General features: G+C 35.4%; 3 protein-coding genes across 7 annotated transcripts; 2 read left to right on the top strand and 1 right to left on the bottom strand.

Moving 5' to 3' along the window:
• Window positions 1–1,159: 1,159 nt before the first annotated feature.
• LOC18054413 (putative disease resistance RPP13-like protein 1) lies at window positions 1,160–4,756 on the bottom strand. The gene is given in 6 exon segments (XM_024177824.1): window positions 1,160–1,617; window positions 1,719–2,495; window positions 2,560–3,106; window positions 3,189–3,927; window positions 4,030–4,354; window positions 4,357–4,756. Coding segments are annotated over 6 exon segments (3,234 nt in total). The 5' UTR covers window positions 4,745–4,756.
• Window positions 4,757–6,666: 1,910 nt separating this feature from the next.
• LOC18054412 (G-type lectin S-receptor-like serine/threonine-protein kinase At4g27290) lies at window positions 6,667–9,985 on the top strand. 4 transcript variants are annotated; one of them, XM_024177585.1, is made up of 7 exons: window positions 6,667–7,993; window positions 8,151–8,285; window positions 8,417–8,601; window positions 8,686–8,896; window positions 9,018–9,255; window positions 9,339–9,489; window positions 9,637–9,985. In XM_024177585.1, the coding sequence occupies exons 1-7, from the start codon at window positions 6,673–6,675 to the stop codon at window positions 9,940–9,942; spliced, it is 2,547 nt and encodes an 848-aa protein (XP_024033353.1). In that variant the 5' UTR covers window positions 6,667–6,672; the 3' UTR covers window positions 9,943–9,985. The 4 variants fall into 4 exon arrangements, with proteins under 4 accessions (XP_024033353.1, XP_024033355.1, XP_024033354.1 ...); XM_024177587.1 differs by having other exon boundaries at window positions 6,667–8,013; window positions 8,189–8,297; window positions 8,483–8,601; XM_024177586.1 differs by having other exon boundaries at window positions 6,667–8,040; window positions 8,183–8,285; window positions 8,441–8,592.
• A 4,532-nt stretch (window positions 9,986–14,517) lies between these two features.
• On the top strand, window positions 14,518–17,986 carry LOC18054411 (G-type lectin S-receptor-like serine/threonine-protein kinase At4g27290). 2 transcript variants are annotated; one of them, XM_024177592.1, is made up of 8 exons: window positions 14,518–15,787; window positions 16,038–16,131; window positions 16,379–16,490; window positions 16,567–16,777; window positions 16,837–16,870; window positions 16,915–17,121; window positions 17,204–17,354; window positions 17,438–17,986. In XM_024177592.1, the coding sequence occupies exons 1-8, from the start codon at window positions 14,518–14,520 to the stop codon at window positions 17,741–17,743; spliced, it is 2,385 nt and encodes a 794-aa protein (XP_024033360.1). In that variant the 3' UTR covers window positions 17,744–17,986. The 2 variants fall into 2 exon arrangements, with proteins under 2 accessions (XP_024033360.1, XP_024033361.1); XM_024177593.1 differs by lacking the exons at window positions 16,038–16,131; window positions 16,837–16,870 and having other exon boundaries at window positions 14,518–15,817; window positions 16,372–16,490; window positions 16,884–17,121.
• The last annotated feature ends 7,654 nt before the right edge of the window (window positions 17,987–25,640 follow it).

The raw sequence follows: 25,640 nt of genomic DNA, 5'->3' as shown, positions 1-25,640 counted from the left end.
AATCGATCTTGCATCATCCTCTCCCGAGCTTCATTTGCAATTTCCCGAAGAGTGATTGTCTCCCCAACTTCGTTATCCTCCCTCGAAGCGTCCTTCCTTGACACATCCATGTCTATCGTTCGCTGTTTCTCCGGTAACTACTAATTCGGTGGTAGCTTTTTATCTAGCTCCCCACAGACGGCGCCAAAATGTTGATGCTTAAATCTGCTCGCCTTTTGACCGACCAGATTCTTTCACCAACGTTTGTGTTATCAACTGTTGCTTGAACCACTGGGGTTGGAATCGCCCTCCTTTCTCTTACTAGACCTGCATTAACCAAAAACGGATCAGAGACGCCGGTGGTTTTGCCGGCGTAAACCCTCCGATGCCTAAGTTAGCACAAGGTGTTTACAGAAAAACAGTGCAATTTGGATTCAATGATGGTTTCTAATCTATTTGAAGTTTGTAAGAAAAATGCCTGATTGCAATTTGGCAGTGTTTTCCCTCTCTCAATTTTTTCTGTCTCCCCTTTCTTCATCGATTTCTCCTTCTTTTATAGCCGTTGTCCCATGTTTCCATTTACCCTTCATCCCCCCTTTTGCGGGTAGTGGCAGCCTCTCATGGGACTTTAACTACTTCATTGTGGGCAAACGTGGGATCTCGCGTCTCCCGCAACGGTTCTGGGAAAAGCGCAACTACCGTGATTCTGTGGAATCGTGTTCCCGCTTTTTGGGGGATTGGTATCAGCTCGGTATATGACTCTGGTCGGTATATTACCCTGGTCGGTACTCGTCTCTGGTTGGCTCATGTTTATCCCCGTGTCCTGCTCGTACCATTTGGCTGAGGTGATCCATGCCGGGGCGGAATTAATAGCATGGCCGACCTTGTGCTTTTATTTACTTAACATCTATGTTGACACCTCATATAACCTAAATAACCATCCTATAATTTAGAAAAAGTATAAGTTAGTGACATATCCAATTTGAGAAAATGAACTAATTACCAAAAGGCCAAACAGAGAATTAAAAAAAAAATGCAAGTGAATAGTTTAACACTTTCCAGAACAATCAGGATAGTAATACCACTGCTAGAAACTGACTGACCTGACATCAAGTATGAGGATCAATGGCAGAATTCTCTAATTCTACCACTTTTTCTTTCTTTTGAGATAAAATAGTCCTCATTGTTTCTCCTCTGCATCATAGATGAATTTGTCATCTATCCTAACACAAGGAATGTGGGCTATCTTGGACCACTCAGCCCCTTTATCCCTTTTGCATTGTTTTGTCATTAAAGGGCAATCATTAATATATAATTCAAGTAGTGAGGATGGCAGGCCTGCCTCTGGAAAGGATGTGAGCTTCGGACAATCTCTGATCCGTAAATATTCAAGAAAGGCTAGGTTCCGAAATCCATTAGAAGATAAGTACTTCAATTTTGGGAATCTTACAATGATGAGCTCAGTTAGAGAAGAGGGAAATGTCATTCCAATCTCCTCCTCTGGAAAAGATACTGCATCGGGGCATCCAATGACGCAAAGGATTTTCAGGGAAGTGAGCTTGTGCAAGCCCCAGTCAATCGGTGATTCGTAGGCATTGAGATCTTCAATTGAAAGTGATGTTAGGTAGCTGGGAAAGCCTTCTTTTGGAAAGGACACAATACTTGGACACTGATATATTTTCAATTCTTGAAGAGGCAGTGTAAGTGACTGGGTAGGGCTTTAAGTTTCTCACATTTACCAATTGTGACACTTAAACTGCAGTTGGGAAGCCCTCCCTCTGGGAAGGAAACAAGACTCGGACAGTCCCATACGTAAATCTTATGAAGACTGTTGAGATTCGGTAGGCCCTCAGGTAAGGATTTAAGGTTTTCACATTTCCAAATCCAAATGCATCCAAGAGAAGAATTATTATGAAACCTTTCTGCTATTGACTCCAACTTTGGGCAATCAAGAATTTCGAGATGTTGAAGCGCCTTGGGTAATTGGCCTTTTGATGATAAGCATATAAGAGATGGACAGTTATATACATACAAGGATTGAAGAAGAGATGTGCTGGTGCTGTTATTCTTTCCATGCATCATTAAAGATGATGGAATAGAAGTTTCCTCTTCATCATGCAACAAACACTGCAATTTCCTACAATTTCGGATCTGAAGGATTTTTAGAGATGAAGGCAGATGGCCTCTTATGATGTATGTCAGAGAATGACAACCTCCAACCCATAGGCTTTTAAGACATGCATTGTCGTGCTTCATTTCCACAGGTAAGGATGTTAAAGCATTGCAATTTCGAATCTTAAGTTCACTGAGAATGGAAGGAAAACATGATTCAGGAAATGAAATAAGAGTAGGGCAATCTTCAATAGATAGCTTTTGAAGGGATGAGAGGCTTTGCAGCCTTATTGGTGGCTTTTCTAGACAAATCTCATTCTGCCAAAAAGATATGAGTTCTTCACAACCAACAATCTTCAAGCACTCAACCTTCTGAAACCCTTGGATTAACAAATTTTCAAACCCTGAAATATTTGAAAGAGTCAGAGTTTATCGACATCAAGTCAGCTGGGCTACTGCATGCCACACCTTTGCATCTATCTATTTCTAGTTTGCAGAGCAACGGAAGGCTTGAGAATGACACCACCAATTGAACACATTCGTAAATCATAAGCTTCTCCAATACAGGAAGATGGTTAGGTAATCTGCCACAAAGTCTGGGGCATTTTACAATAGAAAGCTGACGAAGGCAAGCAAATCTCTCTACATGATCATTTTCTTTGAAAGAATTCCAGTGTTCCCATTCTGGCAAATCCTCAAAACAAAGAGTCTCTAGTGCTTGAAAAGGTTTTGAGCAACCCTCCCCGTAAATCTCAAAACCTATGCTTTTTAGTCTTCTCATCCCCTTGATTGTGAGGTTTTTAAGCGAACCCAAAAGTCCAAGTGAAGGTAAGGATGTGCATTTTTCACAATCTTCCAGTCTCAGGAGTACTATATTAGAAAATAATGGGTCTCCCATCCAAGATGGAAATACTGTACCACCATAGCATTTGACAGTGAGCTCTTTTAGGCTTCTATGAGGTTGCAGCATGTCAAGTACATTCTTTTCAAGAGCCTCATTCCGTGAATCATCAAACTGAGAACTCCATTCCAGCTTTAACAATTCTAAGTCCTCCTTATCAGTTAATATGGTCTCTTATGTCCTCCAAGTTAGTTACATAGTCTAATCTTGAAATGCAAAGTTCTCCACAAAGCAACTTGAAATCCTTCAAATCTTTCAAACGAGATCCAGTAACCATTCCCACAATAAAATTAGACAGCATCTGAAGACATTTCAATTCTTTTATTCCCAATGGCATTTCTCTTATCAAGTCAACATATGTAACAACTAAATGCCGTAGATTGATCAAATTCCTCAGGTTAGAAGGCAACTTCTTAAGTCGATAACAACCTCTCAATATTAAAAACTGCAAGTTGCATAAAGAACATATTGACTCGGGCAAACATCTGATCATAGTTTCTGAAAGGTTGATGTACCTTAGATGCTTCAAATCACCAATTGAATGAGGTAACTCTGTGATATAATATTGAGGTAACTCTGTGATATAATATTTTTTCAATGATAGCACCCTTAATTTTGTGAACTTTGGCAGCAAATTAGAGAGAACAACATCGGTTATGTAACGAGTCAGAAGACGAATTTCATATGACAGCACAGGTAAAAATGTCCGCAGGTGCTCAACTTCATGGAAGACTTCAAATTTACTTTTTCCATCATAAAATCCACAGGTGTAAGAAGAATGGCGTGCCCTTCGAAATCTTCTTGATTTGTTATCAGTCACCATTTCGTTCTCCAATCGAAAACTTGTTTCTCCAGAAATCCACTGAGCTAAATCATTGACAAGGTCATGCATTATAAATTTGAAACTGTTATTACTTGAAGGTTGAAAAATTGACCTGGACAGTAGATCACAAAAATATTCACAACCCAAATCTTCCATTCATTTGCTGCTATTTGATTGTTGAATAAGTCCTTCTGCAATCCATAAATAGACTAACTCCATCTCCTCGAATTCATAGTCTTTCGGGAAAATTGCACAATATGCAAAACACCTCTTTAAATGTGAGGGGAGATTATGATAGCTTAATCTTAACACTGGGAGAATATTACTTTCTTCTGATAAATACCATATTTTGCTGTTCAATATTTCATCCCACTCATCATCACTTTGCTTACAACGTAGAAGACCACCAAGAGTCTCTGCTGCTAGTGGCAAGCCTCTGCACTTCTGAACAACTTTCTTACGAATTGATCCCATATGCCTATGCAAACCCACGTCTCTTTTCTCAAATGCGCGCTTAACAAACACAGACCAGCAATCTCATCAGATAAAAGCTTTAAGTTATAATATTCAGCGGTTCCTACGGTTAAAGCAACATCCGTGCTACGTGTAGTCACAAGTATCTTACTTCCAGATGCTCCAGCCCTAAAGGGAGACTTCAGGGTATTCCACAAGCTATAATTCTTACTCCAAACATCATCTAACACAATCAAAAACCTTTTCCCAGCTACTGCCTCTCTCAGTTGAACTTGTATTTGGTTTAAATCCTTTAAACTGTTGGGTGAGAAGGTAATTGACTCAAGAATTGATTTTGTGATTCTCAAAATATCAAAGTCATCAGAGACACAAACCCATGATCTTAGGTTAAACATTTCCACTGCTTTGTCATCAAACGCAACACGAGCAAGTGTAGTTTTCCCAACTCCAGCCATACCAACAATCGGTATCAAGGAGAAGTTGGCATCAGTGGGTTCATCTCTCAACACCATTTCAAGAATCTTCGCCTTATCTTCATCTCTCCCGAAAACAGCAGGTTCTGTTGGCAAACATGTACTTGTTGGTCTTTGCCATCCAGCAGTTGACACCCCTCCAGCATTCATTTGCAATCCGAGCTCAACCTTCTGTTTACAAATTTCTTCAAACCGGCTAGATATACTTCGAATCTTGGACCCCATACCAACATTAAACTTAACAGAACTTGGACTCAAACTGGTGAAACAAGCAGGGATGATGAGATTCTGAACCTTGCTGTTGCTAGAGCTAGACTGATGATGTTCCACCTTCAACTTGCGTGCCAAAGCTTCTGTGGCAAACTCATCCAATATGTCCTCCACATCATAAGCCAAGTCCTGAAGATCATCCAGCCACATTTTCACAGCCTTATCAGTCAGTTGCTTCTCCTCCGCGTCGCTAAACACAGCCTGGATCATCAACAACGTTTTCTTCCACTTTTCTAGCTTTGAAATTACCCCCTCTCGACGTGCAAAGTTCAGCACCTCACGGGACATCAATCTGTCAAACAACATTTGAAGGAATGCAGAGAGGAAGAGCCCTCCCACGGCCATTGGTGATTCAAAGAAATCCTGTTCAAAAATAAAGAGTCAGGATCATCACTCACACTCAGACTCAGACTCACTCTCACTGCATGTATGCTTGAGATTCATGTACTACTGTATATAGCTTTTAATTTATGAGATAATAAAAAAAATTAAAAATTGAACAATTTCAAATGGTAAAAATATCATTAACAGAAAATATATTACATATATTAATGTCTAAAATTCCAATTGCCTTCATCAATTCAACATGAAGATGAAAAAGTTTACCTTGATTCGCTTCGAAGCGGTTAGTGTGCTTGATTGAATTCAACGAGGAAGCAATAAGCACTAAGCAGCCGCCGAGAGACGAGCCGATTAGTCATACATCTATTACGAGAGAAAACGGCAAGTTGTCCACATGCTGAAGCAAAGCCGACGAGTTGCGTTGGCTTTGACTAATATGAAGATAACCGACAGATCGTCCATGTAGGATATGGCTTAAATGACAAATCGTCCGCATTTAAGAGAGTTAAACGACAATTTCTTTTAATCACTCGATTGTGAGAGCTTAATGAAATTTCTTTTTCCTTTTTTCCTTTTTTCCTTCTTTTTGAGAGAGAACTTAAAAAAATTTGGGAGGGAAATTCTGTTAAGACTAAGGGCTATTTTAGTAATATTACAGATTTTAAATATTTTGACTGAGTAAGAACAATATTATTATCGAAATGAAATAGCAATAGTCTGAGGAAGAATAATATTATTATTGTACTAAAATAGCATTAAAATCAATCGGGCGGGAGTTTGAAAATGAAAATTTTGGGGGAAAAAATAGCATTTGTATCTTGATCAATCCAATCTAAAAGCTTTGTCTCACTTTTATTAGACAAATTACATGGTAACGACTCAATCAATCATTAAAAGAGATCGGCTCCTCGTATGAACATGGTTACTTCAAATATAAGAAAGACACAGTCAATCTATCGAAAGAGTGAACAGAGATTTATTTAACAATGATTTGAAAACGGCATCGTATAGAACAGACTAGTATGTCAAAAGGCATTGACAAAGATGATGCCGGGCGGTGGACTGGTGGGGTACAACTGAATTGATGATCAATTTAGTCACCATGGAAAACGAAAGGAAGAGCAATAAATTAAAGCACTGTATTGACTTAGAAACTTATTAGTTTACTCCACACCACACTCCACAGGTCACGTCAAGCTCTATCCCTCCTGACTTTTTCAACTTTACACCTGCACTTTACTGATTTGTTTTACCCAAATTTTGGCAACAAAGCATATGGGATCAAACTGCTTTCTTGTATGAGCATGATACGGCAAATGGAAGGCTTAAAAATCTTAATTATCTATTCTTTCCTGTTTTGTAACATTCGAACCGCCAGTACACGGGACGCCATTAGTCTTGGGCAATCCATCAGAGAGGGTGAGACAGTAGTTTCAGCTAGTGAAAGCTTTGAACTAGGATTTTTCAGTCCAGGGAAATCGAAGAGTCGGTACCTGGGAATATGGTTCAAGAAAATAGCAACTGGGACAGTTACATGGGTTGCCAACAGAGATGCTCCACTTTCCGATCGTTCGGGAGTTCTAAGTATGAGTCGCCGAGGGAACGGAACGGCACTTGTCCTTCTCAACAGCACAAATGACGTCGTTTGGTCGTCCAATATTGTGTCGAGAGCTGCGCAGAATCCAGTCGCAGTGCTTTTGGAATCAGGAAATCTTGTTGTAAAAGAGAAAGATGGAAATGATAATGACGACCCAGATCACTTTTTGTGGCAGAGCTTTGATTACCCTTCCCATACCTTGTTAGCAGGTATGAAACTTGGAGTAAACTTGGTTACTGGCCTGAACCGGTTGATGTCGTCCTGGAAGAGTGCAGACGACCCTGCTCGAAGCGAATACACATATGGGATTGATCCAAGCGGTGTTCCACAAGCAATGCTTAAAAAGGGGTCTACTATAAGATACAGAGCAGGTTCGTGGAACGGTCTCCATTGGACCGGGATGCCTCAGTTGCAACCAAATCCTGTATACACATTTGAGTTTGTGTCAAACGAGAATGAGGTTTTTTATAGGTTCAAGCTTATTAATAGCTCAGTCCCTACTATGATGGTGATTAACACGATAGGTGATGTACAGCGGTTCACATGGATGGAACATACAAAGAAATGGGGGTTGTTCGCGCGGTTCTCTGGAACTATACTGGATCAGTGTGACAATTATGCACTTTGTGGTCCATATGCTAGTTGTAACATCCATTCTGACTCTCCTGATTGTGAGTGTTTGGAAGGGTTTGAGCCCAAATCTCCAGGAGATTGGTATATGTTAGATAAGTCCGGCGGGTGTGGTCGAAAGACTCCATTGAATTGCAAGCATGGGGATGGCTTTCTGAAGCTCAAAACAGTTAAAGTGCCTGATACACGTTACGCTCAGGTTGATAAGAACATCATCCTTTTGGAATGCAAGGAATTATGTTCCAGGAATTGTTCTTGTACAGCATATGCTAATTCGGATGTGAGAGGAGGAGGAAGTGGATGCTTGCTCTGGTTTCATGATCTGATTGACATTAAAGTACTTCCAGAGATTGGGCAAGACATTTATGTACGGATGGCTGCTTCAGAACTAGGTATGCTTTCTTTCCTTCCTGTTCCTTCTGCTCCAGGTAACAGCTCTGTATGTTTTATGTCGGGTATGTTTTATGTCGCTGTGCACTCGTTTTCTTTTCTTTACAGACACGGGTATTTAGTTGAATTTACTGAGCTTGAACTCAAGATGATTTCCAGGTAAAATTGAGAGGAGAAAACAACAAAGGAAGGCGAAGCAAGTGACGATCATTATCACATCTATACTGTTAGCCACAGGAGTAATTTTATTGGGAGCAATCGTCTATATTTGGAAAAAGAAGCACAGAAATTATGGTAAATCAGCTCGCAAAACACCATGTTGATTGTATGAGCATCAGAGACGGGAAAGTTTAGCACCAAATTAGAAATAAGTGCATAGCAATGCAAGAGCATTCTTAACCGTGAAGAGATTCAGTTCTTAACAGCTAGTCAATTTTCTACTATTTCAGGGAAGACTGATGATAGACAGGAATTGTATTCGAATGAAAAAGGCAGCAGCAAAGAAGAAATGGAATTACCAATATTTGATTGGAAGACCATAGTTGATGCTACTGATAACTTCTCAGAGGAAAACAAGTTAGGAGAGGGTGGTTTTGGACCAGTTTACAAGGTAACATTATATTATGTGAATTGTGATTAGGCTGTACCATTTTCATATATTAAGAAGCGCACTTCTAAGATCTATGATCTCTAGGGAATGTTGATAGAGGGGCAAGAAATTGCAGTTAAAAGACTTTCAAAAAGTTCCGGACAAGGAGTGGAGGAGTTCAAAAATGAAGCCCTTTTGATTGCTAAACTTCAGCACCGAAATCTTGTGAAGCTTCTTGGTTGTTGTACTCAAAGAGATGAAAGGGTGTTAGTTTATGAATACCTGCCAAACAAAAGCTTGGACTACTTTATTTTTGGTTCGATTTCGATATACCCTAATTTGAAAATTCTTTCTAGTTATAAATTAATTGTTTTCATCTTCGTTGTTTAGCAGTTAAGGACAGTTGATCCTGACTAACTTTGATGTCAAATTTTCAGATACTACGAGAAGTAAAGTTCTGGATTGGCAAAATAGATGCCACATTATTGGGGGAATTGCTCGTGGGCTTCTTTATCTTCATCATGACTCAAGGCTGAGGATTATACATAGAGATCTGAAAGCTAGTAATGTTTTATTAGATAATGAGATGAACCCTAAGATTTCAGACTTTGGCATGGCTAGGGCATTTGGGTTAGATCAAACTGAGGCAAACACTAATAGAGTTGTTGGAACATAGTGAGTGAGCTTGCACATTTGTTTTGTATTCTTTTGTATCATCTGTAAGCTCACCAATCTTTTTGCACTGTTAACTCTTGCAGCGGCTATATGTCTCCCGAGTATGCAATAGATGGATTATTTTCAGTGAAATCCGATGTCTTCAGCTTTGGTGTTTTGGTACTAGAGATAGTGAGTGGGAAGAGAAACAGGGGATTTTACCATGCTGATCACCGCCATAACCTTCTTGGACATGTAAGCCTGTGCGCTGAGGAGTAACAAATACAGTTACAACTAATGGTTCTGTATTGTAATCGAGAGAAATTCTGTTTAGCTCTATGATGACTGAGAATCTAAGATGTTTAATCATTGCATTTTCGTTTCTTTTTTGTTCTGTTTCAGGCTTGGCAACTGTGGATACAGGACAGACCAGCGGAACTAATTGACAAGTCACTATACGACTCTTGTTCTTTATCTGAAGCTATACGATGCATTCAGGTTGGTCTGTTATGTGTGCAGCAAATACCAGAAGACAGGCCAAACATGTTATCTGTGGTTCTAATGTTGAGTGGTGAAAGGTCACTGCCTCAACCCAAGCAGCCTGGATTCTTCACCGAAAGGAATCTACCAGAGTCAGAGTCCTCGTCGAGCAAGCAAAATTTATCGTCAACCAATGAAATCTCTTTCTCAATGTTAGAAGCTCGATAACAAGGACCAGTTTTATAAATCCATGGGGGTTTCCTGTACAACCCGAGCAATAGATAATGCTGAAGCTAGTCTACAAACAATTCGTTTAAAATTCCAGGTGCATAAAATTCTGCACTAGACTAGCACAAATATAATTGATCAGCCTCTAGTAGGAATGTTAAAGATGTTCATGACTTATTTTCAGTATCTTGATAACTTGCACCCTAATTTCTTTTTCTTTTTTTCTTTTTTTTCGAAAATATATAAGATACCCAAAATTAATCATTGTATCAATCATTAATGGTATCTTCTTTATTAGTCTTTTTCTTTACAAGTCTACTGTGCAATAAAATTTGTAGCAAACCAAGTCAAATTCACACATGCGTCTAAGTTGTCTCCTTAACAAAGACTCACGACCTGTGAAGTTATATGGGAAGCCAGTTCATCGATTGATTATGACTAGTTGCGGCTATCAATTCGTAAATTATAACAACTCATGAATTTAAATGTCTCCGTGATCTTCCTTTATGGCAACTTGGATCAACTTTTAAGAACCAAGAAATTATTTTCCAATCAGGCGGCAGCTTAGCTGTATATAATGTAGAACTTCATGTTCCAGAGCTTAGCAGTTCAACAAATAATTGAGCATATGGGCCAAAGAAATGATATATTAAATGTTTTAGGATTCATTTTAGTGATTTTGCTCTAGAAATTATTTCAGACTATTCAAAGTCCATGCTCTGTCAAACAATTTAGCACGTACTCTATGGCATCTACTTGAGTTGAGTAGACAGTATATATTTGAACATTTTATTTTCCACTTAGCAAGTACTATGAATTGCCTTTGGAGGTTCTGAACTGCATATATGTAGCATTAAATATATTTTGAACTTTCTGTAATAGAAGAGCTAGCAAAATGAGGATAATACACATGAAAGAATGAGTTAAAAGTTTTGTACAGAAACACAACCCAAAACTGTATCCGAGCTGATGATACTTCTGCAAATCTGAAGCTTTTGTGGGGGAAAGAAAAATGTTTAAGAAAAAACTTTTGTAACCAACAACCAAGATTGAAATTATCATCCATGACAGAGGGATTTGTACTCAATGTACCCCCAATCTATTAATTATTTATCTGTATGTTCAACATTCTAGCTTCATTCACAATTATCTTAAGCAACAGAATGAGCATACTAAATGTCGGTAGATTGAACTCTGAAGGCCTCTATTTGACAGAGTGCACTTGGAGGCAACTAAGTAGCAGGTAGAATCGGCAAAATAAGAAAAAAAATATTAGTTGCTGTCGCTCTCATAGTAATAGTAATAGCAATAGTAATTTCAGCATACTTTGCTTTAGTAAAATAGTAATATTAATTTTTTAAAGGAAAAAGAAAAAAGAGGGTGTGGGCACAGATAATTTGAAACTGGGTCTAGAGCAAGACATTCAGAAATCTGCTAATAATTTTGCCTGTATAGAGGAGTCGATAGACTTCATGAGAATTTCGAATTTCGATGCAGTGAATGGGGTAGCTGACAAGCCCTACATTTTCTAAGGATATTGGCGACATGCCATCTTATTACAAAATGAGTTAGTGACATATCATCCGGTCTTAAAGACTCAAGACAACTAGGCGGCTAACTATACTGAGAGAGTTTGAAACGGGTGTGCCATCCATTAAAAGTGAAAAATGGATAGTAAGTCGTCTTACCTTTCAAGCGTATAAAGGATGCGCCATTTTCATTTAGCGAAAAATTACAACAAAGCGTCCACAATTATGGAACATATCATGTGACTCGTGTTACCATCATTTTTCAGAGGGAACAGTTGTATTTCATTGTGGATTAGCTCTCATGAAATGATAATTTTTTAAAATACCTTTCAAATTATTATAAATCTCAATTTACCTCAAAGTTTGTTATGAAGACAAAATATTTCATCAACTTACGTCTATTTTTTCCTTATCTTTTGAATAAAAATGGAGTAAAGGGAAGTTTAAAATGTTTGTGAGTATTTTGAAAAATGTTCTTTTATGAAGATTAAATTCAATACTAGATGTCGTTATAACGTACATTCTTAAAACTCAAGAAAAAATTAACTCTTAAAGAGAGAAAACTTCGATAATGACAAAGATAAACCCAAAGAGAATAATTTAAAATATTATTAATGAAAAATTTAAAGGTTCTACAGTAAACTATGAATAACAAGCCTATTTATATTAGAGGCTAAATAACAAGTCTATATATATTAGTGGCTAACTTAATCCTAATCTTTTCTAAAATAAGAGAAATAATCTAAAATTCTAATTATACTATAATTACAAATATAACTCAAATAAGCTCAGGTCCTATTTGGAATTAAAGGTAGATAGTTGTAACTTAAAAATTATAGCACTGAAATGTATAGTAAACACTAGCTACTATAATTTGGAAAATTTGTTGATATGATTTTTCACTTGTAAGATGAAAATTTTATTACATCTTTAATAATATTGTCAAAATTATTATTTAAAAATTTTATTTACTACGTATTATTAACTTTTGTTTCATACTTATAATTTCTCTACAGCAGTTGTAACTTAAAAGTTAAAGTACCTCAATGTCAAACATGCCCTTAATAAAATTAGAGATAATAAAATATTAAATATTAAATTAACTCAAAATCTAGAATTCCTAATTTATTAAACAAAAAGAATCATGTATATGGATTTCATTTTAGCATTTCAGAATCAAATAGTTAAGATTGATTGGCGAATATTTAAAAAAAAAAAATTGTTGTTGCTAATGTTGTATTTATTTATCATATAATTATTTTATAATTTATCAAATTACGATTGTTTATGTAAAATATTTAGAAACAATATTTAAATAGTATTATTTTTTATGTGGTCAACATTGTGTTAATGAGTTTAATTATTTCCATACCCCTTATGTAGTAGTATTTTAAATAAATGTAAGATATTGTCTAGATACACGAGTTTGAACTGAAAAATGTAAAATTTTTGGGTGGATTGTTGTTCAATTTGTAGCACTTAATCCTCCGAAGTTTTTGAAGTTTTTGTTTATTACCTCCAATTTATATATGATATGCTATGTATTCACCAATAAATTTTAAGGGAAATTTTGGGATATCAAAGACAAATAAAAATTATTGACTTGGCAGCTAAACTGAAAACTTGGGGAGTAGAAAAAAAAATAAATTAGCATCAAAAGTTGAAGACGAAAAGGAAAATAAATACAGGAGCAGTTTGTCAAAAACAATTTCTCACATTCGACTATTCGAGTGTCGTGGTTTTATCAAACCAAAAGATGTGTCAGGCAACTTAATCCATGAATAAATCAAGAACCCATCTTTATATCTACATGCTGATGATGATATCTTATTTATCACACGCTATTGGTTTTTATTTTACAATTATATTTTTTTGTTTTCTACGTAACTGTTACTTAAAAGTCATGACACACCTTAATATTAATTAAGGCTCAATTAACGAACTTACTATCTCGTTGAAGCTGACAACACATAAGTTTTAGCATCAACTGTTGATGTGTTCGTATATGTCAAGATTGTTTCTGCTACATTATATCTACGTTACCTAGTAAGAGAGAATTATTTAGACCTATAAGAAAGATAATTTATATACAAAAATACTATTACAGAGTAGATATGGTGAACCTTTTTTTTTTTTCTTTTTTTGACAAGGACGGTGTTATGATAATAAATTTAAATAATTGGAAGAGCATAGAAGCAACGAGACACCAAGAGTTAAAATAATTTTGATAACTAAGATGATTTCTACCTTTTAGTATTATAAGATTAAATTTTTCATAAGTGCGTGCTAACAAAAGGGGGCCATACTCTTCGTTTTCCAATCAGCGTGTCTCAGAATCGATGTGGGATTCCGAGGTGCAATATGGTGCCGCTATCAGAAGGAAGATAAAGTTAAATTCAGCGAAACACATTTGATTATGAACATTGTGTCATCAAAATTCTATGAGCAGACTTTTGCCGATTCAACTTCCCTCGATAGGAAGCAGTCTTCACATGTGTGTTGATGAGTCTTGACTTTTCTTCCAAGTTTTTCTATTTGCTTGTCGTTAAAACTTTTCACTTCTGAAAGATATTAGAGTTTCTAAAGTTATTTAATCGGTTAACAATGTGATTGGTTAACAAAATATCACATACATTATCCAAGTAACATCTGACTCTCCCTTATCTTTTTTAGCTAGATTAAGACAATCGTATATTAAATCGATAATTAATACCCCAAATGATGGCGCCGATGATCAATCTTTGGAGTTGAGTCCCCGCAGAAGAAGGAAAGTGGAAGGAAGATTAAATTAAAACACCGTATTGACTCAGAAACTTAGGTTAATAGACAGCTTGAGGCAGGTGAATTCCGGTTCATTTGAGCAACCTATGTCTCCTGACTTTTCAACGTTATTATAATAATAATTATTATTATTATTATTTTGTGTTAATAGAATGAAGAAGTCTATAATTACATGCACTGAGTGCTATCATCCTAATTATGGAAAAAGGAATATGAGAAAGTACTGTTAGTAGAAAGCATGATCAAGCAGATGGAAGGCGCCAAGATGTTGATTATCTACTGTTTTCTGTTTTATACCATAAGAACCACCAGCACACAAGACACCCTTCGTCTTGGCCAATCCATCAGAGATGGTGAGACATTAGTTTCAGCTAATGAAAGCTTTGAACTAGGATTTTTTAGTCCTGGGAAGTCAAAGAGTCGGTACCTTGGAATATGGTACAAGAAAATAGCAAATGGGACCGTTACATGGGTTGCCAACAGAAATGCTCCACTTCCGGATCGCTCTGGAGTCTTGAGTATCAGTAGCCAAGGGAATGGAACCCTCATCCTTCAAAATAGCACAAATGGCATTGTTTGGTCATCCAATGCATCGAGAACTGCACAAAATCCAGTCGCAGTGCTTTTGGAATCAGGAAATCTTGTTGTAAAAAGTGGAAATGATAATGACTCAGATAACTTTCTGTGGCAGAGCTTTGATTATCCAACCCACGTCTTACTACCAGGTATGAAACTTGGAGTAAACTTGGTCACTGGTCTGAACAGGTTCATATCGTCCTGGAAGAGTGCAGACGACCCTGCTCAAGACGATTACATGTATGAGATAGATCCCCGTGGTGTTCCACAAGCGATGCTTTTGAAGGGATCTACTATAAGATATAGACCAGGGTCGTGGAACGGTCTGCATTGGACCGGGATGCCTCAGCTGCAACCAAATCCTGTATACACGTTTGAGTATGTGTCGAATGAGAAAGAGGTATTTTACAGGTTTACCCTCATTAAAAGTTCAGTACCTTCAATGATGGTGGTTAGTCCATTGGGTGAATCACAACGGTACACATGGATGGAACAAACACAGAAATGGGCACCCTTCCTGTCGTTCTCTGGATTGATCGATCAGTGTGACAATTACGCACTATGCGGTACATATGCTATTTGTAAAATGAATTCTAACTCTGCTGAATGTGAATGCTTGGAAGGGTTTGAACCCAAATCACCAAGGGATTGGAAGCTGTTGGATAAGACTGATGGGTGTGTTCGAAGGACTAAACTAGATTGCGAGCGTGGAGATGGCTTTCTGAAGCGTGAATCAGTTAAATTGCCCGATACTCGTTTCTCTAGGGTTGATAAGAACATCAGCCTCTTCGAATGCAAGGAATTGTGTTCAAAGAATTGTTCTTGTACAGCATACGCTAATGCAGATGTCCGAGGAGGAGGAAGTGGGTGCCTGCTCTGGTTTCACGAACTCACTGACATGAAAATACTTTCAGAAGGTGGGCAAGACCTTTACATACGGATGGCCACTTCAGAACTAGGTATCCTTTCTTTCCCTTCTTTTCCTTCTAGTAACATTATTCTATTAAGTGAATACCTAGCCTATGTTATGTGAAAGTAGACTTTCTTTTTATTGTCCAAGGTAATTTCACTGCTGTTACTGCATAAATTTGGAATTTCTGATGTATCATGTTTAAGGCAATTATTAAGTCCAACTGTGAGACTTTAGTTGAATTTATTCTGCACCAACCCAAGAATGTATTTGTTGGAAACTCTATTGCAATTTTCCAGATAATTTTGAGAGAAGAAATCCCAAGAAGAAAAAGAAGGTCGTGCCCATAATCACATCTGTACTGTTAGCCACAGGAGTAATTTTAATAGGAGCGTTCGTGTATGCGCGGAAAAAGAAACGCAGAGATCAAGGTAAATCAGCTCACAAAACACTTCGTTCATTTCATAAAGTATCAGAGATGAGAATCTCTTGCACGAAATTAAGCATTTGTGCACAGCAATGCTAGAACATACCTCTTTAATTGGTAAGAATATCAATGGCTAATAGCAAGTCAATTTCCTACCTTTCCAGGAAACAATGATGGTAGAACTGAATTGGGTTACAACGACAGAGGCAACAGAAAAGAAGAAATGGAATTACCAATATTTGATTGGAAGAGCATAGCTAATGCTACTGACAATTTCTCAGAGGAAAACAAGCTAGGAGAGGGTGGTTTTGGACCAGTTTACAAGGTAACGTAACAACATGCAACTAAACTGTACCACTTTAATGCAGCAACAAGCTACTTCTGAGACTGGTGATTTCTAGGGAATGTTGATAGATGGGCAAGAAATTGCAGTTAAAAGACTTTCAAAAAGTTCCGGACAAGGAGTGGAGGAATTCAAAAATGAAGTCCTTTTGATTGCTAAACTTCAGCACCGAAATCTTGTGAAGCTTCTTGGTTGCTGCATGAAAAGAGATGAAAGGATGTTAATCTATGAATACCTGCCCAACAAAAGCCTGGCCGACTTTATTTTTGGTTTAATATTCTCTACATTGAAATTTTTTTCTGGTCCATTTTTCTTCTTCTCTCTGGAGAACTTAGCCATAGCTTATCGAAACTAACTTGGATGTTAATGTTTCAGATGGTACAAGAAGAAAACTTCTGGATTGGAGCAAACGATGCCAAATCATTGGGGGAATTGCTCGTGGTCTTCTTTATCTCCATCAAGACTCCAGGCTGAGGATTATACACAGAGATCTGAAAGCCAGTAATGTTCTATTAGATAATGAGATGAACCCTAAGATTTCCGACTTTGGTATGGCTAGGGCATTTGGGGTAGATCAAACTGAGGCAAACACTAATAGAGTTGTTGGAACATAGTAAGTGAGATAGCTTTTGTTTCATGCTTCACTTTATATAATCTGTGAACTGACCAATATTTTTGCACTGTAAATTTTTCAGTGGGTATATGCCTCCTGAGTATGCAATAGATGGGCTATTCTCAGTGAAATCTGATGTCTTCAGCTTTGGTGTTTTGGTACTGGAGTTAGTGTATGGTACGAGAAACAGAGGATTTCACCATGTAGATCACCACCACAACCTTCTCGGACACGTAAGGCTATAGACTGGGAAGCTGAGAGAAGCTCTGCGATTACTCTGTTGTTTAGTTATGCCATTTTTCTCGATCTGTTTCAGGCTTGGCGACTGTGGACAGAAGATAGACCGGTGGAACTAATCGATAAATCGCTTGAAGACACATATTCTCTATCTGAAGCATTACGATGCATTCAGGTTGGTCTGTTATGCGTGCAGCAACGACCAGAAGACAGGCCAAACATGGCATCTGTGGTTCTGATGTTGAGTGGCGAAAGGTCACTGCCTCAACCGAAGCAGCCTGGATTTTTCACAGAGAGGAATCTACCAGAATCAGAGTCCTCATCAAGTAACCAAACCTTTCATTCGAGCAATCAAATCACCGTCTCATTAATAGAGGGTCGATAAGAAGCACTAGTTTACACCAATCAAACTGGTTTCCTATAAATTCCAAGCAGGAGATAATCCTCAAGCTGGTCCAGACGCAAATGGTTTACAAATCGCAAGTGCTTAAAACTGTTGTCACTGTCCCTGTAAATTATGCACCTGACTAATTAGTGCAAGGACTATTGATTGGCCTCCTCTAGGAAGATTCAAGATACTCGCGTATTATTTTCAGTATCTTGATCAATTGCACTAAACGTGTCTTAACTTGGGAAAATGTGTATGATCTTTAGAATTAATTATCATATTTACCACGGATGCTGCCTTCTTTATTACTCTTTCCCCGTACAAGTCTGCAATGCAATTTTTTATCCTTACTCGCTTGTTTGAACCATGCTCTTAATCTTTTGCAGTTATTATTATGGGTTTTATTCATGGATTAAATTGCCTGACACATCTTCCTCCTGGTTTAGTTACTTAAAAGATGTGTCAGGCAACAATGGAAGCATCACGTAGCCTCGTATTTATCTCATTGCTCATTTCTTGCATTCGAAGCAATCATGATACTGCTAAAGGTAGATACCCAATTGCGACTCATTCAATGAACTTACCATTTCACTGAAGCAGACAACACGTAAGCTTTGACGATCAACAATTGTTTCTCAGCAAACTGAAATTCCTGGCATTTAGAGCCACTTGTGGCCTTTGATTTTTGAGAAATTTTGAATTTGCTTCCAATGCTTTCATTTTTGTCGAAAGTTATAATGGCATATTATATTGATGGGTCGATAAGTGTCAAGATTGTTCCATTTGTTATGTGATTCATGATGAACTGTAAATGCTTTTGAAACTGATCTGTTTTTATAATCTTTGGGAAATTTACAAAAATGGCCATAAAAATTTTGCGTTTTTCAACTTTAACCTCCCAAAGTTTTTTCTATCATAACTAGCCAAATACCCTATATTTGGACTACATTACCCTCGTCACTTTCATCAAATTTACAAAGGCATGCCACTTTTTCAATTCCAGCAAAAGTAAATACAGATTTTCCTCAACAACTTAACAAACCTTCATCACTCTCAACAAACTTCATCATTCTCGATAAATCAATTGCATAATCGAATATATAATTATCAATGTGAGAGCTTCTTAAAATTAGTTTATGCTCTTATACAATGTAAACCTTTAATCTATTAATTTTATCAACTAAATTCGAAATTAAAGTGGGTTTTGTTGTAAATATTGTTATTTTTCATTTATAAAACAATGTGATTTGTTAAAGTACTTAGTTTGAGTTGAAAAATGAAGAAAAACCATTGAAAACACAGAAAAATCGGGCAAAAAATGAAGTTCAGAACAAGTGAGACATGCAAGTGGGACAGGTGCATGTCTCACATAAACGCACTGCATTTATGTGCGACAGGCACCTGTCCCACTGCCTGCCGCACATAAACTCACGGATTTTATGGAGTACATTATTTTGAATTTGATTTGTCTCGTCGTAAGCTTCGAAACGGTATATTATACGCCTAAAACGGACATATATAGCTCAAGTTATGGCTTTCGAAACATAAATGAAATTTGGTGAGACAGGCAAGTGGGATAGGTGCTGCGTTTATGTGCGACAGGCACCTGTCCCACTGCCTGCCGCACATAAACCCACGGATTTTATAGAGTACATGATTTTGGATTTGATTTGTCTCGTCGTAAGCTTCGAAACGGTATATTATACGCCTAAAACGGACATATATAGCTCAAGTTATGGCTTTCGAAACATATATGAAATTTAGTGAGACATGCACCTGTCCCACTTGCCTGTCTCACTAAATTTCCCATAATCTTTAGCTGTTTTCATTATATGATGAATTTTAACTACAAAACTATGAGTGTGTTATGATAGAATTGAATAATTAGAAAAGCGTAAAAGCAACGGAATACAGGAAGTTAAAATAAATTATTTATTTAATCGATAAAATAAGAAACGGGATTTTAAAAGGTTATTGGAGGGTCCCAATTGTCTAACTCAATAATAATAATAATAATAATAAAAGAACAAATCAATTTAAAACTACTAATTATATTATTAGCTGGAAATCCGAGTTCACTAATAAATATTTATCATATCTAAATATTTGGAAGGAAACTCCCACTACTATTGAAGAGATATAGACTATATTTAAAAATTTAGATAGTTAGTAGTTAGAAATCCTTGCTCACTAATACTAGGGAGATATTTATTACATGTAAATATTTGGAAAGAAAATCCCACTAATACTAGGGAGATATCAACTATATTTATATATTTAGATGAAAACTAAGCTCTTGGTAGGACTTGAACTCACCTTCAATGTTCAGGGGGTGAAATTCTACCATTGGGTGAAATGCTTAATAGTAGTTAATTAGATTTGAATGAAACAACTTTGAATTTTAAAATACATTTCAAAATAGTGGAGCTATTGGCACCCTTTAAATACCTTGTGAGACCCTTCCTTTATATTTACCTTTTTAGTCATAATTGAATGTAAATTAAAGAAACAACGATCATAAAAAAAAGATTTGATAACTCGCCAAAAAAATCAACGACTTTACTCACTTCAATACTTAGTTCCTAATTATTAAAAAATCTCACGAATTTTGGAGCATAAGATGAATTTGGCAATTTGAACAACTAACTCCTTGGCAACCTAAATATGTATGGACAGATCCAGCTTAGACCTAGAAGGAGTTTCAGCTTCTTTTGGGCTCGTAATTGATTTTAATCATGGCCTACATTTTATTGTAAGCCTTGTTTCTCTTAAATATATTTTAGACGCTGTATTTCTTGGCCCATTTAAAATAGAGTCCAGCTATTAGTACCCTCTCAAGAATTCTTAAGACCCCTTTCCGTAATACACCCCCCATTAAATATGAGAAAAAAAGAAAATTAAGCCATTTTAATAACACCCCAGCTAATCCCGACAATAACCCAATATCACACTTCGTAGATATAATGTTAAAATCCCCATCATTGAGTAATGATGCTCTCTTAACTGGTTAATATTCATATAACTATTTTTTTTTTAACTAAAAAATTCTCAAGTTTGTGGATTGTTTTTAATTCGTCTATCTATCTTTTATAATCTTTTCTCTCTCAGTTGTAGAACAGGATGGCGCTATGTAGAATTCACCTCCCTGAACATAGTTAAACAAGTATCAAATTTGAAAGAGTTATATGCACGACTATGAGAGTTATTACTAGACATTTTCTAACAAATTAAAAATTTAGATAAGAGATCACATCTAAAGGGCATTGAAAATTTTATGTAATTGGAAAAGAAGAAACTTTTCAATGAAATCCTAACAATTAAGAATTGCAAACTTGTGGGATTAGACATGAAATATCGATATAAAGAGCTCTTTAGGAAAGTAAATTGAGATTGAATTCTATTAGATATGAATGTCTCTGTTGTTAATTTAATTTAGGGGTAAAAACGTAAAAATATAATAAAAATTTCATAAGATTTTTTTTTACAGTGTTATAACCCGACTCTCTAAAATATGTTTATGAGTAATGATATTTAACCCCTTGTTTTATCCCATTAACCCATTTCTTAAATTAATTCATTTTTCCAAAATTACCCTTAGTTAGAAAATAAAAAAAATGATCAAATAATAGATTTTTTCCCCTGTCTTATGCTTTTTCTATCTTTCTCAAGCATCGTCATCATGCAACATGTTTTGTCATGACCACCATATCCATTATCATCATCACTACCATCACAATACTTCTTGACCACCATTAATCAGAAACTAACTACAACACATGAATTTTATTTTATTTTTTTTATAATAGCAACCACAACAATACCTGACAAAAAAAAATAAGTTCCTTATTCAACAATTCAAATAAACAAAATGTCTAATTGTCGAATTTGTTAGATGGCATCTAGGGATGGCAAAAATTCCCACAGGGACGGGTACCCTCGGGGATTTTCCCCATTCGGGGAGGGTATGAGGATAATTTAATATCCAATTTCTTATTCGGGGAGGGGACGGGCATCCCCTATCCATTTCCCCATTTTAATTTTAATTTTATTTTTTATTTTTTAAAATTACTAGTAAATAAATAATAAAATTTGAATTATAAAATTATAAATATTGATAAAAATAACAAATATCAAAATATTTATATTATTAAACTTTTAGGCCTAATTAACTAATTAAAGTCCTAAATTTTTATTTAGGACATTAAAAAGACCAGGTAGATTCTATTAGACCAAAAATTTTGTTTTACTTTTAATATTCATTAAATATTTTAAACTTAAATATATTTTTTTATTTGTTTTTAGATGTTATAATTGCCCACAGCGAATCATAATTTTAATATCTAATCTAATCTAATCTAATATTTACTCTTGATTTGCTCCAACTTAACTATTGTGTTGTAAAGGGAATAGTCCATATTTATAAAGTGCCCACGCCACCATTGAAAAAGTTAATTTTGAATCTAAATTCGATTTTATCTGTAACAATTTTGTATTAGACTTTTAATTTGCTCATGATAGTTTATAAAAGAAGTTTGTATCACTTGCATGTTGCGTTACTTATTAATTTAATGTATGTGACTTTTGTAATGGATATTAATGTAAGATATATTTCGAACTTTACTTTTATTTGAATTTTTTATTTTAATATGATTAACTCAAAATCGAAAACAAAAAAATATATTAGTTATTCGGAGATCGGGGACCTTCGGGGATCCCCTGTTATTATTCGGGGAGGGGATGTGGATTCTCTCTAGTAATTCTGACGGGGACAAGGAGGGGACGAGGACATACGCAAAGTATTGGGGATGGGTACAGGGAGATTGGTCTCCTCCCCTCCTCTCCCCATTGCCACCCGACATCAAAATCAAAATAGGCAGCCTCAAAGTCGAGCACTCAAAATTATCTCAACCTACTAAAAGTATTCAACCTTGACTATACTTAGTTTTGCAAAAATTAACCCTTACTTTGCATCTAAGCCATGCGGTAAAAATATTCAGCCTCGACTATACTTAATTTTGCAAAAAATTAACACTCAAAATTATCTCAACCTACTAAAAGTATTCAACCTTGACTATACTTAGTTTTGCAAAAATTAACCCTTACTTTGCATCTAAGCCATGCGGTAAAAATATTCAGCCTCGACTATACTTAATTTTGCAAAAATTAACCCATGTTCCGGGCGATGGCGGGCCTTCACCTGCCATTGCCCGCAACATGCGCCCATCGCCCGCAATATGGTGGGGTAGTGAGTGCCTAAACCCAACATAAATAAATAAATAAATAAATAAATAAATAAATAAATATATATATAATAAAAGCTTATGAAATAAGTGTAAACTTCATACTAATAAGTAACTTTGGTGTTAAAGAGTGGATCACTAGGAACTAGTTCAGCATATTTATTGAGATAATTGAAAAAAGGAAAACTATCCATCGACCACTTTTTTTTCACCATTTTTAAAAATACACAATTTTTTTTTTGCAGCGCTCCACCTGAAGTTAACATTTTTTTCATTGGTCCACTCTCGTTATAACACCGTTAGAACTTTGCTAATATCATAAGGGTAAATTTGTCATTTTACAATGACATAATGATGGACATGTGCAAAACAATATAATGAGTGCTATTTCATTAAACAATATAATGAGTGCAAAACAATTTAAGCGATTTTGACAATAGTCTTTGGAGAGGGACAATTTAGTTCATAATGAGTGTAGTTAGTTATTGTTTTAAGACATTTTTTCTTATGTCTATTTTTTATAATAGATTTTTGAAAGTGACTATATAATAAAATTTCCCGAAAATGACGGAGAGGATATAGGATAGAAGTAGTTTATCATGGATGGGTACGGGCAATTGTTTTCTAAACCTACAATTATAGGTGCGTTGAAAATGAATATATTGATAAAATTTAAATATTTTGGCACTCATCATCTTGTTGAATATTTTATTATATTTTCTATGAACCGCGCCCCCAAACCTCAACTCTAGGAGTTGGGTCCGCCATTTCCATCGAATATCATTTAATGTCCTTTGAATAATTACATTATAAATTGTTCTCCTTGTAAATGAGAGAGATTATACTTTTATTACTGTCATTGCTTCACTTCGTATGATTGCGGTATTTGATAGAAAGTAAAAATGAAAAGGGTGGGGATATATGATTATATTCACTCTATTATTTTTATAAATCTATCCGATTTTTCAGAAAATAATTATAACACATTCTTACCAGTTTTAAAAATATATAAATCAAAAAAGTTTTTGACAATTAATTAATTATTTTTTTTTTAACTTAAGCCTCTTTGGCCATTACGTTACTTTAAGATAAGTTATATTTTCATTTTAATGATATAAAATGATCAAATTTCCTAAAAAAAGAGGTTTTGTATTCGGTATTTAATTTTATTTGATTAAATCTCCAAAAAAATTTTTGTATTTCTTTTAAAAATAATATGAACTTATTGTAAATATTTATTAAGAGTAGGATGAATTTACAAAAATTCTAGAGGTAAGAATATCACCACCCAAATGAAAATTACTCATAATTTCATAATTGTGGAATTAATTGGGAAGTGTCCAAACTATACAAGCAAATAATATAAATGATAAAAGCTAAAGGAAAACAAAGATAATAGACAAGTGCATGGAGCTTCCGTTTCCGCGGCAGAGGGACGAGAAAAATCCCGCAGTTACGGGGCCTACAACAAAACGTTATATTTAGGGTGAGTATTAAGTATAATTTTACTCTTATTTTATATATATAAAAAAAGGTACAAGTATAATTTTTTATATCCTTGATTGGGTGGGTCCAATACGAGTATAAAACACACATACCCGTTTGACTATTGACTTTTTATTTATTTTTTATGTTTTAGAAGTTAAAATTAGTACCAAAATCAAATAAATATTAAAGTAAAAAACAAAACCCCAAACGACCATTTAATATGATATTGTTTTATATATTTTCTGAGAGAATGGACTAGACATTTACTAAACTATTTAAAATCTTGTTCTAATTGAGAAACAAATGACGATAGAACAATGTTCAAATCAGAATCTGGTGAAAGAAGTGAAGTCTGAATAAGGAAATACCAAAGTGGAGACATTTGTTTTCGATCCAAATATGTAGTAATACATTAATTAAAATTAAACTTAATAATAATTAAATTATGATAGATATTTACTTAAAACTAAATATAATTTTTTTAATATATTTTAGAATAAAGTGTTATATGTTCATCTAGAGTTAAATAGTTTAAGTACCAATTTTTAAAAAATATATGCAGATATTAAAAAAAATAAAATGCGATATAGATGATAGGAGAAGGTGGCGAATATCTCTAATTTTTATTAAAAAATTTCCGACCCATATCTATTCAAGTGCACAATAAATAAATAAAAAATCCTCTACTAAATAGATAGGTACAAATATTGACATTCCGTACAGTACCTAAGCCGTTCCTGTCCTTATGGGTGCTTGTCCTCATGGGTGCTGTTATAAAAGGAGTTTTAAGATGCTTTTAGAGAAGTGCCCTTTCTCTCTACACAAACAATAAGACTCCAGAAAAACAATAATACCTAAAATTTTAAGCAAAATTATGTACTGCTTCTTCATATTCTATGTTTCCTAGTCTGCACGTCTTAAGTAAATGTGGGATGCCGAGGTGCAAATGTGGTGGTGCTATCAAAAGGAAGATAAAGTTGAATTAAGCAAAATTATGAACATTGTGTTTTAACTAGATTTTAGGGTGAATATAAAAGGCTAAAAATCTAGTTAAACACAATAAAATTTTTGTTGAGGTGAAAGGGTGCCTAACATAGCCGAGACCTGTTGCTCATTTTGACTTTAAGCAAAGATTGGGGAAAGAATGGAAGAAGTGAGGTCATAGT

The sequence above is a fragment of the Citrus clementina genome, unplaced genomic scaffold (genome assembly GCF_000493195.1).
Source record: "Citrus clementina cultivar Clemenules unplaced genomic scaffold, Citrus_clementina_v1.0 scaffold_1, whole genome shotgun sequence".
Taxonomy (NCBI): Eukaryota; Viridiplantae; Streptophyta; class Magnoliopsida; order Sapindales; family Rutaceae; genus Citrus; species Citrus x clementina.
The sequence above is the reverse complement of the archived record's forward strand: the minus strand, read 5'-3'. Positions and strand labels throughout refer to the sequence as shown.

Bases quoted from the DNA above. Each gene is read 5' to 3' on its own strand.
- LOC18054411 (XM_024177592.1), top strand. From the start codon at position 14,518: ATGTTGATTATCTACTGTTTTCTGTTTTATACCATAAGAACCACCAGC. The intron at 16,871-16,914 runs GTTAATGTTTCA...TCTGGATTGGAG, and splicing joins TTATCGAAACTAACTTGGAT to CAAACGATGCCAAATCATTG. The intron at 17,122-17,203 runs GTAAGTGAGATA...TAAATTTTTCAG, and splicing joins AATAGAGTTGTTGGAACATA to TGGGTATATGCCTCCTGAGT.
- LOC18054412 (XM_024177585.1), top strand. From the start codon at position 6,673: ATGAGCATGATACGGCAAATGGAAGGCTTAAAAATCTTAATTATCTAT. The intron at 8,286-8,416 runs GTAAATCAGCTC...AGTTCTTAACAG, and splicing joins AAAGAAGCACAGAAATTATG to CTAGTCAATTTTCTACTATT. The intron at 9,490-9,636 runs GTAAGCCTGTGC...GTTCTGTTTCAG, and splicing joins GCCATAACCTTCTTGGACAT to GCTTGGCAACTGTGGATACA.